Source organism: Vitis riparia, chromosome 6, assembly GCF_004353265.1.
Source record: "Vitis riparia cultivar Riparia Gloire de Montpellier isolate 1030 chromosome 6, EGFV_Vit.rip_1.0, whole genome shotgun sequence".
NCBI lineage: Eukaryota > Viridiplantae > Streptophyta > Magnoliopsida > Vitales > Vitaceae > Vitis > Vitis riparia.
This window is the reverse complement of record NC_048436.1, coordinates 3049122-3063486: the sequence shown is the minus strand read 5'-3', so window position 1 is coordinate 3063486 and position 14365 is coordinate 3049122. Positions and strand designations below refer to the sequence as shown.

Sequence of the window (14365 nt, the reverse complement as noted above, 5' to 3'; positions counted from 1 at the left end):
TCTCTGAAGTAATTAAGACAATACATGCATCATGAGATTTGGTCTTTTGACTTGGAGGGCCCTCTCTCTCTCTCTCTCTCTCTCTCTCTCTAATGGTGAAGATCTTGGGATGTGTTGGGATAATTTTATTATATGTTTCCGGGTATGTATTCAATTTGGGCTTTGAACATATGGCATTCAAGCCTAGTTCTATACTAGTGGCCTAGCCAAACTCTATTAGCCATTATACCACCAGGGTGAGAAGGCACAAGTTGTATTGAACTCATATCACCAGGGCAGGTAAATATCAAGAATTGTCAGCCATTTTTGAGAACAAGCCCAACTGCCTAAAAGCAAACTGGTTATTTGTGGAACATTGGGACAACCAGCCCTTATAGCCTAGGTTCACCAAGATTTTCCCTGAGGTAATGCTGTAAAGCGCCTCTGAATTCGAGTATTATTGGTTAGAGTTCTTGGGAAAACAAGAAAAAAACAAAAAAGCTCATTATTTGATTACAGAAACTCAGAAAATTGCTATTTTGAGAAGAGAAGAGGATGGCCTAATTGATATCTACTCTGAGTCTTCTTCTTAAGCCAATGTAGCAATGTAGCCATGAATGATCCTCAATGATCAACCTACTAATTAGCTCATATCCTTCACTCCAGCGATGTCGCTTTTCACAAGCAAGGCTGCCTCATAAGCACCAGCAGCCTCCTTTGATGGTGATCATGACAGTTAATTATCCTGGTCGTCAAGCTCTCCAACATTATCACAACAATGTACTCACAGCCGAAGATTTATTCTGTCCGACATTCTCATTAGGTCGGAATAAATCCTATCACCTCCCATCTCTGCACCGGTGGCACCAGCTGCAACGCGCAATACATCCTCAATCAACGCAACATTTCCCATGATGTCAACATGAGCTCCACTCTCTACTCCCCTCCCCTCAAACAGAGATGCTGGTGGCTTGTGCCTGTACTCCCTTACGTATGTAGCAATGCCAGATGGGTTGAACCGGGTTCTTCCTTTCCACCCTTTGGCACACATGAACCCAGCACTCAGCACTGGAACACTCTCATCGCCATCTACAAAATATACCCCACCCTTCAAGCAGCCACCATCACTTCCTTCTGCTGAGCTATCAATCCGAAAAGGAATGCTCTTGCACCTATCAGTTGGTGAAAGCTTGTACACATATGATCTTTCGGTGGGAAGTCCAACACCGTATAAACAGTAAATTTCCATATCTGGGGCATCAGGCAACCTGAAACACATATCAGTATCTGAGTATCACCCTAAAATGTTTCAACTATATGTGCCTGTTTATATGCAACTTCTTCCGAAGTTAGGTGTGGATACTCACTTGGTCTCCAGTGGATTGGACCAGTACTTATAATGGGCATATTTAGGATCATCTAAATTATCAGCTATTCCATGAGAAAACTGAGCCTCAGCACGTTGCATCATCTTCGGAGCTACAAAGCGAAGTAAATCAAGAAAAGTTCTAGCTGTGTAAGCTTTGTTTTCTGCAATTTTCCGGATGCCATCCCTGCTCATCTCATCATATTCAGTCCAAACCTCGCTGCATAATGAGTTGAATTTCGTGGGATTACTTGTGCGCAAAAAATCCTGCCAAGGAAAAATTAGGTCCTTCCCTATAAAAGCAACACAAAGAACCTAACTCAAACTTTTACTAAAATGGAATATTGGAAACATTACCAAGTATGGATTATTGACAATCAATACAAATGGAAATGCATGGGTTAATAATTTCAAGCAATGTTTCTCTTCAAGTGGTTCCTACAAGAAGCAAGTTTAACCTGTTTCCTTGGAGAAGATTCCTTGTTCAAGGAAGAAACAATGGGATTGGGTGATATCTCAAGCAAATTAAAAAGCAATCAATTTTTACAAAGCATTCTATTAGGGTTTTATTGTAAGAAAATTGATTTGATATACATTGTTGGTTGATTACTGATTAACTCAAACTTTTAAATCAATTGGTAGCTTGATATGGTATCAGAGCTTTGTTTGATGAGAGGTTATGAGTTCAAACCTTGCTACTAGAGGGGTGTTAGGACTTTAGCATAAGAAAGTTGGTGTGATTGATACATGTTATCAGCTCACTACCTAATCACTTAGGTTTTTATATCAATTGGTAGCTTAACATGTTCGAACAACTAGATGGCACAACAAGGTCAATTATAGATATCCTAAAAATCTGAAATTTAGACAAGTTCAAGAAATGCATACAGATCCATTTAGACACTTAAACATACAATGGATTCATTCAAAATAATCCACTTCAATATCATTTAATGCTAAAAATACAATGAAATCTTTCAAATCCCACTTAAACATTATCTACCAATTCAATTTCCATGGGACACCCCAATATCCCACAAATAACTAGACACTCAAAAATTTTGATATTCTACCAAAAATAAATGGAAAGCATCTTGGTTTCTCAGAGAATAGGTGGAATCAAGCTCGCTATGTAACAAGATGATAAAATAATGAAAGACAAAGTTTAGTCATTAGTTGGAGAGTTTTACTAGTATACACATCATGCGATAAGTTTAGTCCTTTTGCACCAAGAACAATGGAAATGAAGAAGAGAAAATAGTACCTTGGAACCAAGATTGGGGAGCTGGGAAGAAGGTAACTGTGATGTTGCTTTTCCAAAAGAGATTATCCTTCCATACCTCACAGACTCTTTTATTTGAAACTCCATCTTTCCATCACTGTTGGTATCATTACTGTCAAGTAAGGATGGTTGTGCATATCTTTTCTTTGCCAAATCGCAATTATACCCTTCTTCTGGAGACCAATCCAAGTTGCCCCAGATGGTCTCTCCTCCTTTTGGGATCAGGGAAATGATGGAATCCCAAGTTCGGCAGACCCGCATGACATGCTCAAGGGTCTGAAGCCCAAGAATCTCAGAATCTAGAACACCAGGATCCATGGATCTGCGAGGACCAAACAAGAGAGTCAAATCCATTATGTAATCTTGTGTGGTGTTTGAACATCAAATGAAAATGTAATAGGTCCTCTATCATCTATACAGCATTTGAAGTGAGTCTAGTTGCTTTACATATCATTTGAAGTTCATCTATTACGAATCACTTCACATAATTCGAACAATCTATGCCATTTTGGTGTCAACTGATTATTCAGCCATTTTCCACTTGAGAGGGTCTTTCCTACTTTCAAATGCTATGGAAAAGAAAACAGAATCATTTCACTTCCACCATGTAGAGTCCATTAGTCTCCTTAAGCTATAGAACATAGTTCATACTTCTTTCAAAATGATATTTAACACAACTAAAAAACAAACTAATAGGAAATTTCTCTGCAGAAGAAAAGAGTCTTCAAATCCATCCAATTTGATTTTCATTACCAGAAAGCCAGTTCCACAGAAGGAAAAGATTCCAAAGACTAACCTCACAAAAGCAACGTCTTTGGCCTCGGCAGAGAATATATTACTGACAGCCTTTGGAACACCAAGAAATGGTGGGCCAATGTTCATGATCGCTTTGATGTGCTTGGCACACCAACCCGTTCCGCCACCACCTCCCATAGGAGGAGGGGATTCAACCCATTTTAAGAAGTGGAAGAAATAGATAACTCCCATTGAATGAGGCACCACCACCACTTTCTTATTTCCATTGGTTACAAACATAAGCTCAATTTTACTCTTCAACCTACTAAGAGCTTGGTCCCGGATCTGCTTGTTCCCAATTAGAAAATAGATTAGAGGAAACACAATTCGGTTCTATCTGTTTGTCCTTACTAATGCAGTGAATTTGAAAGAAAAAACAGTATAGGAGTTCAGGAAAAGGAGAAAAGAGTGTGCTGTTATAACACATGGAAATGAAATGATTTCATCATGTTTCTGATAGCATCAAAAAAGCATATATTTCAAAATTTACTATGATCCTACTACAAAAAATCTTACTAAAAAAATCATGTCCCATATTTTCTATAAAAAAACAAAAAGGGTTTGTCATGATTTTGTCTAAATGATTCAAAACAAGGCACAAAGTTTTCAGTTCCATGTGCTGTTCAAACACTCTACCTTGGTTTACCTTAATAATGTTATCCAAAAATTAAGGCTTATAAATAATCAAACATGCTTCAAGGTCATTGATGCTACAACATCGAATTCTTAGTAACAAAGCAGAATGTATGTTTAGGTTGGTGGAATGCTATGGCTGAGGAGATAATCAGAGAAGTAATCTTGAAACCTCTGTATTCTGGAAAGAGAGTCTCCAATCATAAGCAGCCATATACAAATTCTTCCCCTCATAACCAATTCGTGCCAAATTCTCGATAAGTACAGCCCAGACAAAGTACCCAGGAGCAAAATAGTCAGCCGCAACCAGCCCTGGAACTGCTCGGACACGAATGCCTGGTGGGTCAAGCCCTGTTTGGTTGTGCAGGGTCAGATGCTCTAACCAGCACAAAGGCCTAAAATTCCAGCACAATTCCCGTATGAGTTCACAATTCCAATCCAAATTTACACCTCTTAAATGGAAAACACTAACATGTGAAAAACTAAAGGAAGACTTTTCTTTTGTTGTCCAAATAATAGTGTGGAATCAGTCATCACTAAATTAATGTTTCTGAAAGGAAAAGGACATGTGAAAATGAAGTTCTTGATTTTGATTCTTGGGGGAATCTTTTTCAATCAAAAGATTCTATGTCATGTTTCTGCTAGAAGAACCATTGCAGAGACTGTTGAGTTTATGTAACGCTACTCCAAAAGGGAAAATGCTTTCATACCACTAAACGTATCTCAGAAAATGGTTCTTCAAAACATAGATTTATTTATGGCAGGTAAACATGGAGAAATGATAAATATTTATACCATATCCGTATTGGAAAAGCAATCCGAGGGATTCAATTATGATTGTATATCACCACTCTTCTAAAAACTAATCACATGCTCTTAAATCCGAACAGAATTCTCAAATGGGTTTATGATTTCAATTCAAATAACTTACAAAATTGAAAGAACGGTGTAAGCAATGCTCCAATTGAAGGTTACCTCTTGAATATTTCAGTGAAGCTGCCACCCCAAAGTCGCTTCCGGAATAGGCCCTCAGAACAAGGTCGACCTTCCCAAAGCTCTAAGCCACCGGTGACAATGCCGGGCACCAAAACAACCGGGTGAAGGGCGGTTAAGCCCTCGCGCCTAAGCCGCGCACCGGGGGCTTCCGGGACCTGAAAGCCAGGCAGAGCAGCTGGCAAACAGTGGTACAGAAACAAGAGAAGCCACCAGGCAGTACACATGTATCCAACTGTCAAGAAACAGTAATCCATACACCTCCATTCTCTTGGCTGCCTATTGCTGATTTTCTTCTTCTGCTTCTCCCCAACAGTACTCTCAACAGCCTTCACTGCACCCTCATCATCTTTCTTCTCAATCTTTGGGGTCTCAAATGATTCAAACCCCAGTGACGAACACTTCACGGGCTCCACATAGCATAGCTTTCGAAATCGGAGAATTGAAGCCATTATAGACCCAGCCACTCAAAATCTATCAAAAGAAAGAAGAAGAAGAAGAACCCATAAAGGAAAATGAGGGATTGAGAGATGGAGAGCAATGGCAGTGGATTATACTGCCAAAAACACGAGGTATGGGCTGGGTACCCGTCACAAAAAGGAGGAACACGTGGTGAAGAAGAAGATATGGGTTCTGTGAGATTGCACCAGGAGCGAACACATGAAAAAATGGAGAAGAAATTGAACTTCTTCTACAGCCAGCATAGCTGTAGAGTGTGTAAGTAGTGTGTGAGTGGGGCTTTGGATCTCTACCTGCTGTGGGTATGAAACAAGGGGCAGACTCCAAAGCCAAGGTTTACGGTTGCACACCACGACACTTGTCCTTTTGTTTACATGCAAGACTTGAGCACTTGTCACCATAGCCTTGCGGACGTGTCTAAAATATGCTTTATATAGGGGACTGGTGCCTTTCACTCTCACGTGCGTGTCGCTTTTACTCCCTTTATCTTCCTTTCGTCTGAGACCGAGAAAAGAGGATCAGAGTGCAGAAAATTGCAAACCCTTTGTGGAGTTTTGTCTGAAATGATAAAGTCCCGAGGAATGGAGAAAGAAAAAGGGGTGTATGGCATGGTTAAGGGAGAGAAAGGGACATGGAGGATCCAAAGTGGGGCTCAGCCAGCTAGTGGTGGTCTGCAGCCCCCCAATCATCGGAAATTTTGCACACACTACGAAAAACACAGATACCCAAATTGCATACGACTCTCTGGTGGTAGCTAGTTGGAGTGGTGGTGGTGGTGGTGGTGGACCTGATTGGAAACTGAGAATTTGAAAGAAAAAAAAAAAAGAAGGAAGAAAGTGAGTGAGAGAGAGAGAGAGGAGGAGGAGGCACAATGTTTAAGGAGATGGGGGTGTTGATGGGCATGGCTTAATGATATTCTTTTTGGTTCTTTCTTCTGTATCCAGGGTTGTTGTGGCTGCAAAGGTCCAGGGGCAGTAGCAGACTAGCAGTAGCAGTGGCAGCAGAGCAGCCAAGGTCTTTGCTAAGAATAATGGCATTGGTGGAGTGGAGTTGGATTTAATCGGTCGGAATCGTGTTTCTTACCTTTACCAGTGAGCAGTCTGAAGACAAAGTGTTAGAGAAATTGAGTTCAGGTCTTATTACTTACTGCCCTTTCTCTTTCCCTTTTTAACTCCCCTTTACCCTGTGGACATGGTGCGCTTTCTCAGTGCATTAAATGTTGGAGAACATGGCAGCTCATTTCAATGGAATGGGTCTTTTTTCCTTTTCGAGTACTTCAAAACTTTTGGAATGATTAGTCCATTTTTTATTATTTAGCATTAAAATTTGGCATAATTAATTGGCAATCCCTCGCATTATAGCCCTTTGTCAGCAAAGACTAAAGAGAGAATCCACACCTCACACTCACTATATCAATACAAGGGGCTCATGATACATATTGTTGGCCATTTTCTTGGTTAGTTTCTTCTATGAATGAATGACCGGAAGAATAGGAATAAAATGAAATGAAAGCTTGAAATGAGATTTATATTTGTTGCAATCTGTATTCGTATTCCAACTTTTTGGTATTCTCGTATGATAAAGTTGATTTGGAATGTACTCTTCCAAGCATACACACCATTGGAAGGTAAAATATTATTTGGAGGTGGTGACTAATTCCTACAACAAGAATAAAGTAACAATTTTGAGAGCGAAGTTTATCTAATATGTTTGCACACATATCATCACGGTCACCAAATTCTATGTGTCACTTCATACCAAAAGGTGAAAGGTGTAATACTTATTTTTTGGTATGCCTAGTAAAAGCACTGTGCCAATTAAAATACAAAATATTTTAAGTAGTTGAAATACTTTAGAGTTTAGTGGAATACTATTCCTGGCATTGTGTTTGTTGGGTAAGGAAATTTATGCTAGGAGGGTAAAGAGTTGTCAAACAATTCAATGTACCTTCTTCCACTTGAAATACAAAAAACCAACTGCCTTGACCCTTAAACTAGAAAGATAACAATGCTACTAGCCTTTCAAGTTTGATATTGCAATTGGAATCAAATACACAAGATTTCTCACAAGTTATTGCCTATTTGGATAATCAAACTGACTAACTCTCAATTGTTATTGAAAGAAGTGTTCAAAGAATGATAAATTTGACGGCAAAATGCTTAGGTTTGTCAAGTTCAATTCAACTCCTAGATCACCTGGCAACTTTCACTTGACCCATATATCTACAATCGATTCTTCCTCTTTAACTTAATAAATATGTCTTTTAGAGAGTTATACTATAGCTATGGCAAGACAAATGATCCTTGATACCATTTTAAGGAGAATATTTTTTTTTTGTTAATAAGAGCAGAAGGATGAGAACAAGCCCCTTAGGCTTCAGGGTGGGAACAAAATGTGGCACCTCCTACTCTATTGTTTGCATGACCTAAGAAGGTTTAGTGATCAATAGGGGACAAATTGCCAACATAATGTAGGAATTTTATGGAGTTGGCCTACATAGGATTAGTAGGTCATTTCATGGTTTAAGAAGTTGCGATACAAATGTTAAGTTAATCTACTAGAGAAATTTCATAAAACTAGCACAAAATAGGCTTAACATAGAACTATAGAAGAAATTTGAAAGAATGAAATTTTGTGGCTTGTTTGAGTGCCACAAAAGAAATACATTCAAAGGAACATATTTGCATTACCCCAACCTAGAAGTATCAATAGTGGAAGTAGAGGAAATGAAGCAACCCTTAGACATATGTGGCTAAGATTGGAAAGAATGAGTATGTGTGCAAAGCCTTATCCAAACCACCAATCAAAAGTATTAACATCACTGTTAGTACTCCTCTCCCCATTTGTATTAATAAAGAATCCATTGAATATTGGGATACTTAGGAAGGGAGCATTTGAAGCAAGTTGAAACTAAACTTTTGATATTTCAAATGCAAACAAGATCTTTGATCATCTTTTAGCTAACAACATTGTAAAAGATTCTAGAAGGCCGCACTATTGCAAGTGACATAACCTATTGGACACACTCCACAAATTCGTATGTAGTTACAATGGAATCTAGAACAATACTATTGACAAAGGTACTTCAAATTTCCTCACAAAGGCAAGGAAGTGACGTGGATTGAAAATAACTTATATCCAATTGTTGTTAACAAGATTGAAGTTGGAACCAAGAAAGGACCAAAAGATTAGTAAATAAATGCATCGAGGTTTTTGCTTAGATAGAAGAGTAATGACAACATATTAAGGAGACTTACGTAAAGTCCTCGAGGAGCATGACTAAAAGATGGTCAATTGTCAATCCTTAACAAAATTAGGTACCTTATGAAGAAAACAAGATGTAGTACAAACCATAATATCCCTCTATGATTAGGCAACCACATAAGAGGACCTTCAAACGACCCTTGTGTTTTAGTAAACAAGTTGTACAAAGTCAACCCATGTGATTGACATGAAATTGATACATTTAATGTTCACATAATCATATAATTATTGCATCAATCAAACACTAAACTATCCATTTTAATTGAATTATTTTTCACAATGATCCTTGATATGTGTCATCCAAACTTTTCAAGAGAATTGGAACTAATAAAACATAAAAAGATGCAAAAACAACCTAGTTGCTACTCTTAGAGTAGTGAAAATCTCTTTTTTTTTTTTATTACTTTTGCTACTCTAATAGTAGTAGAAGTCTTTTCTCATACTCTCTTTTGCTCTCTCTCAGTTCCATTTTTTCTCTCTTATCCGAGCATACCAAAGAGCTTCTTTTTCACAAAGTAAGCCATTTTCTCAAGCCATCAAGCACAATCAACCTCTCTACTTATATTATATAATAATAGTGAGTCAAAAGAAATGACTCAATCCTCTTATTTTTATTTTTCTCAATTGTAATATTAATGCATATGGATAAAAATAGTCCAATGAGAGTAAGAATTTTTGTATAACATATAAGCTTCATGACACAATTAATTACAAAGCAGCATGTATCTTGAAACATAATATTATACTTTATTTTAAGTTCAAGACACTCTCCACTAACATGACACCTATCACATCATGCCCTTGATATTTGATGCATGGATGGATCAAATATCACATCATATTGTTTACAAATATGCCCTAAATTCTTACTTGAATTAGAAGCAAGCCTCTTTAGACCTAATTTGAAGGTATTAATTTAGTAGGAACTTCTCTTTCTAATTGATGTGAAATATCACAATTAGCCTTAATACTCACTCATACTATTATTTGCTCTAACTCACAACTTTAAAAAGCATTAACATAGCTAAGATGAGTATACCCTATATATAATGTTAGGAACTTCTTTTCATAACTGATGTGGAATATGACGTATTTTCATTAAAATTTGGTTAATGAAAACAATATTTGTACTGTGTAGGATAAGAAAATATAATTATAACGTAGGCTCCCTAAATATGTGTTATTTTAATACATGTTCAGCCTCTCCTCATTTTGACCACTAAAAGGTCTCAAGGTAGATGCTTCTTATTAAGATCGTGATCCTCCTACCGACTTCATCCCAGTTAGTTCATCCTTCTCTTCCTCTTCTTCATTTATCTCTTCTTATGAGGCTAAATACTTCAGAACCCAAAAGTCATTACTCCTTTGTAGCCCACCCTATTTCAGGTAGACTTGTTATGTATTGGCTAGCCTTTAACTTCAAGGCATATCTCTCATCTCTGGTTAATGGTGCATCAATTAAAATGTTTAAAAATCTATCAACCATATAGCCAATCCTCATAAAAGCAAGCTTGAATTTTCTTCCCACCAATAAACAATCAACAATAAATGCCTCTATTAAATTGATCTCATCTCTATCACCTGCTTTTTGCAAGATTATGTAAGTAATAATCATGTGATGTAGTATCTAGTGGGATGGACCCTCTAGAAAACATCTTTCTACCATGCAATTCAGACTTTGGAGGGATATCTTAGTTTGGGTTTTTTCACAAAGTTTTTTAAAGATTAAGGTTATGTTTGGTTCCCTGAAAATACTAAGGAAAGAAAAAATACAAAAGAAAATTATTTTTTCATGTTTGGTTTTCTTATGAAAAATATCAAAGAAAATCAAATATAATTAAAACTAATTAAAAACTTATGTATTTTTAAATTATTTAATCTTTATATTGATGAATTAAAATAAATAAAATGAGTTTGAAGTAATAAAAAAATTAATTTATCAACTTTTAATCTATTTTTTTATTTTCCTTTACTTTTTCTTTCCTTTTACTTTTCCTTTGTATTTTATTTCCCTTACATTTTCCTTCAAATTTTTTGGGAACCAAACATGTCCTAAATATATTTGATAAAATAACATAATACTATGACTTAAAGTTTAATATAACTTTAAGTATTAAATCAAAATAATTAATCTAAAATTTCTTTTACCCAAATTGTCTATAATTAATGAAAACCTCTTTTACATTGACTTTACATCTACATTTTTATAGTAAATATTTTATGTCTATAATACCTTTAATATGGATAGTTAACAAATAAATTTATTAATTAAAAATAAATTAGGAATCATGTTTGGTAACTCACTTTTATTTTTTGTTTTTAAAATTTGATAATAAAAAAAATGGTATAGAAAATTTTTTTATTATGAACATTTTTAAACAAATTTTAAAAACATAAAATGATATGGGGTTTACTCCCAAGGTCTTATTCTCTTTGTTGAAGCCTTTTTTGGCAAACTACTTTTTATTCTGCCTATTTAGATATTTTCATAAAGATTTGTATTTTTTTTTTAAATTAGGATTAGGCGATTGGTTGTTGTTATTATTGATAGTTGTTTTGAAGCGATTGAGGCATGGAAATCAGAGTTAATTTTTCATGTTTTAGGATGGTACTGGTGGAATATACCATGATTTGAGGATGAGATTTGGTTGATGGTTAAATTGTTTCCTTACCCTTGTTTGGTTGTGGAGAAAATATTTTCTGGGTATAAACTTGATGTTTTGTGAATCAAGAACAAAAATGTTTTCATGGTTCTTTTTTAATACTTGAATCTTGAACATGTTTAGACTTCCTCAATGAGATGTTTTGATAGGAATGAGATGTGGGAATAGGAAAGATAGATTTTTTAAGTTGTTAGTGTGGGAATGGTGTGTTTTTTTCCCTATCTTGTTGGCTAAAGAACGCTGAGGATGAATTTTTTATAGATGTTCTTACGTGTGTAGGCTTTATTTGGACTGTGGAAATGGGGTTTTCTGAGCTTATTAAGGAATTTAGCCCCTTGAACACGCATTTAGTGGATGGGTCTCTTTACTTGTTTGGTTGTCAAGGAAGGCATCTATTTTTAAAGTGGATTGCTTTTTTTTTTCTTTTTTTCTTTTTTCTTTTTTTCTTTTTTAAAATTTGTGGTAAAAGAGCAAAAATTAAAGGTCTATTTGGTCATGTTTATTTAAAACTTGTTTTTAAAAATTATTTTAAAGTTGAAGAATAAAAAATAGTTTTTAAAAATAAGTTGCAGAAAGCATGATCAAATAGATCTACGTTTTAAAAAAAAAAAAAATTGTGAAAGAAACTTTTATTTGTTATCTAAAAATTATTTTTTATTTCATTTTTTTTAAATTGTTTCTAGATAACAATAATCTTGTTAGAAATTTTTAAAAATAATTTTATATTTTTAAAAAACAAAAAACTGTTTTTAAATCACATAGTCAAACGAGTTCTAATATTTTCTACCATAAATAATAATATTCACATGAACTTACAATACAAATTAAGATTAAATTATCTATAAAATGAGATTAAAGTAGAAAATTATAGTCTCATTAGTAAATTTGCAAGTTTATTAAAAAACATCGGTTTCCTTTTTCATTGAATCCCTTCAATTCTTCGTAATGACAAAAAAATATTTATTTAAATTTTCAAAGTTAAATTCAAATAAAAACTATTAAAATTTTCATATAAAAAAAAACTAATTTAATTTTAATATTTAAATAAATAATTGAAAAATGAGACTTAACTTAAAAAATGTATCCAAGTTCTAAAAACTATGGTTATGTGAAGGGAATTCTAAAGAAATTGGTTGTATTTATACTTTTGTTTTAAGTCTAATTGTGGAACATTAACAAGCTAACTTCTTTAAGGCATTGTCTTAGAAAACATACTACCTACCAAAGAAGAAGATTTGCACTGTCTAGCATCAAAGACAAATGTTTCCCAATAATTTTTTTTGCCTTCCAAAATTGATTCTTGCTTTCATGAAAGTGACATTAAAGGAAACAGGAGGTACTACAACTGGTGCAAATGCAGCATTCCAAGTGCTAAGGATGATGAGTACATGGTTGATTCAGCATTCCAACTAAATTATGAGATACCATAAGACAATCATTGTGATGGTGTAGATGTTACTCAAGTTCCTAAGCACCAAAAGTCAATCCATCACCCCTATTAGCTCTTGTTCTACAAAGATTTTCTGTAATTTTGGTTTTATTAAAACCAATGAATGAAAATTCCAAGAGAAGCATAAATGGTTGATGGTTAACTTGTTTCCTTACCCTTGTTTGGTTGTGGAGAAAATATTTTCTGGGTATAAACTTTATGTTTTGTGAATCAAGAACAAAAATGTTTTCATGGTTAATCTTGAACATGTTTGGACTTAATCAATGAGATGGTTTTGATAGGAATGAGAGGTGGGAATGGGTGGTTTGTTGTGAAGGTTGAATAATGAAACTCAAATTTGTTTCTTGGAATAAGATGAGTTTGCAAGAATCTAAAATGGACTAAGTGTCTCTTGAGCTGGTAAGGAGGTTGGGACTTGTGAGTGGGTGCTTCCGAGAATGAAATGCTATTGATGCCAGGGGTATTCCCATCGTATTGATTGTTCCTGGAAAGATAGATTTTTTAAGTTGTTAGTGTGGGAATGGTGTGTTTTTTTCCCTATCTTGCTTGTTAAAGAACGTTGAGGATGAATTTTTTTATAGATTTTCATACATGTGTAGGCTTTATTTGGAGAGTGGAAGTTGGTATTTATTTTTTGGCCGTAAAGAAAAAGTCAAATTATTTGACTTTTTTTATTCGGGTAAAAATAATTCTTTGATATCAATCAACATAATTAAACTAAATTTATTAATTACAAGTTCACTTTAATTATATTAGTTAATATCAATAAAGTATTTTTAGTTGAACAGAAAAAATTAAATATTTTGATTTTTTCTATTTAACCAAAAAAAACATCGAAATGGGTTTTCTAGGAGCTTCTCAAGCAATGAAGAGGCCCCGGAGCTTATTAAGGAATTTAGCCCCTTGAATACGCATTTAGTGCATGGGTCTCTTTACTTGTTTGGTTGTCAAGGAAGGCATCTATTTTTAAAGTGGATTGCATTTTATTTTTCTTTTAAAAATAAAAAAAAAAATTAGGGTGACTAGGAGAGAAGTTGTTTAGCCTTGTCTAGTATGGTTTTTGACAACTCTGGGATTACCTGTGTCTACTTCAATAACAGCATGAGTGAAAAGGTAAACTGTGATAAATATGAAACAATCATTTGAAACATTTCATAATCATAATATAAAAGACCATCATTCCTTAAGAGCATATGGATAACAGATCGGAAACAAAAGAACCTAGTGTTCATTTGAGATTTAATTCCTTCAAGAAAAAAAAAAAAAAGTCATAATTTGTGGTAGAAGAGCAAAAATTAAAGGCTTATTTGGTCATGTTTTTTTAAACTTATTTTTAAAATTTATTTTTAAGTTAAAGGATAAAAACAATTTTTAAAAACAAGTTGCAGACAACATGATCAAATATGTCTATATTTTTATTTCCCTTTTAAAAATTCATGAAAGCAACTTTTATTTGTTTTCTAAAATTTATTTTCTACTTC

At 34.6% G+C, this 14365-nt stretch overlaps 1 protein-coding gene across 1 annotated transcript; it reads right to left on the bottom strand.

Annotated features, from left to right (window-relative positions):
- Nucleotides 1-383: 383 nt before the first annotated feature.
- On the bottom strand, nt 384-6271 carry LOC117915678 (putative phospholipid:diacylglycerol acyltransferase 2). The gene is made up of 6 exons (XM_034831309.1): nt 5031-6271; nt 4228-4450; nt 3424-3707; nt 2610-2949; nt 1347-1612; nt 384-1247 (listed from the first exon to the last, which is right to left on the bottom strand). Exons 1-6 carry the CDS (start codon nt 5498-5500, stop codon nt 764-766), a joined length of 2067 nt encoding a protein of 688 aa, XP_034687200.1. The 5' UTR covers nt 5501-6271; the 3' UTR covers nt 384-763.
- Between the last annotated feature and the right edge of the window lie 8094 nt (nt 6272-14365).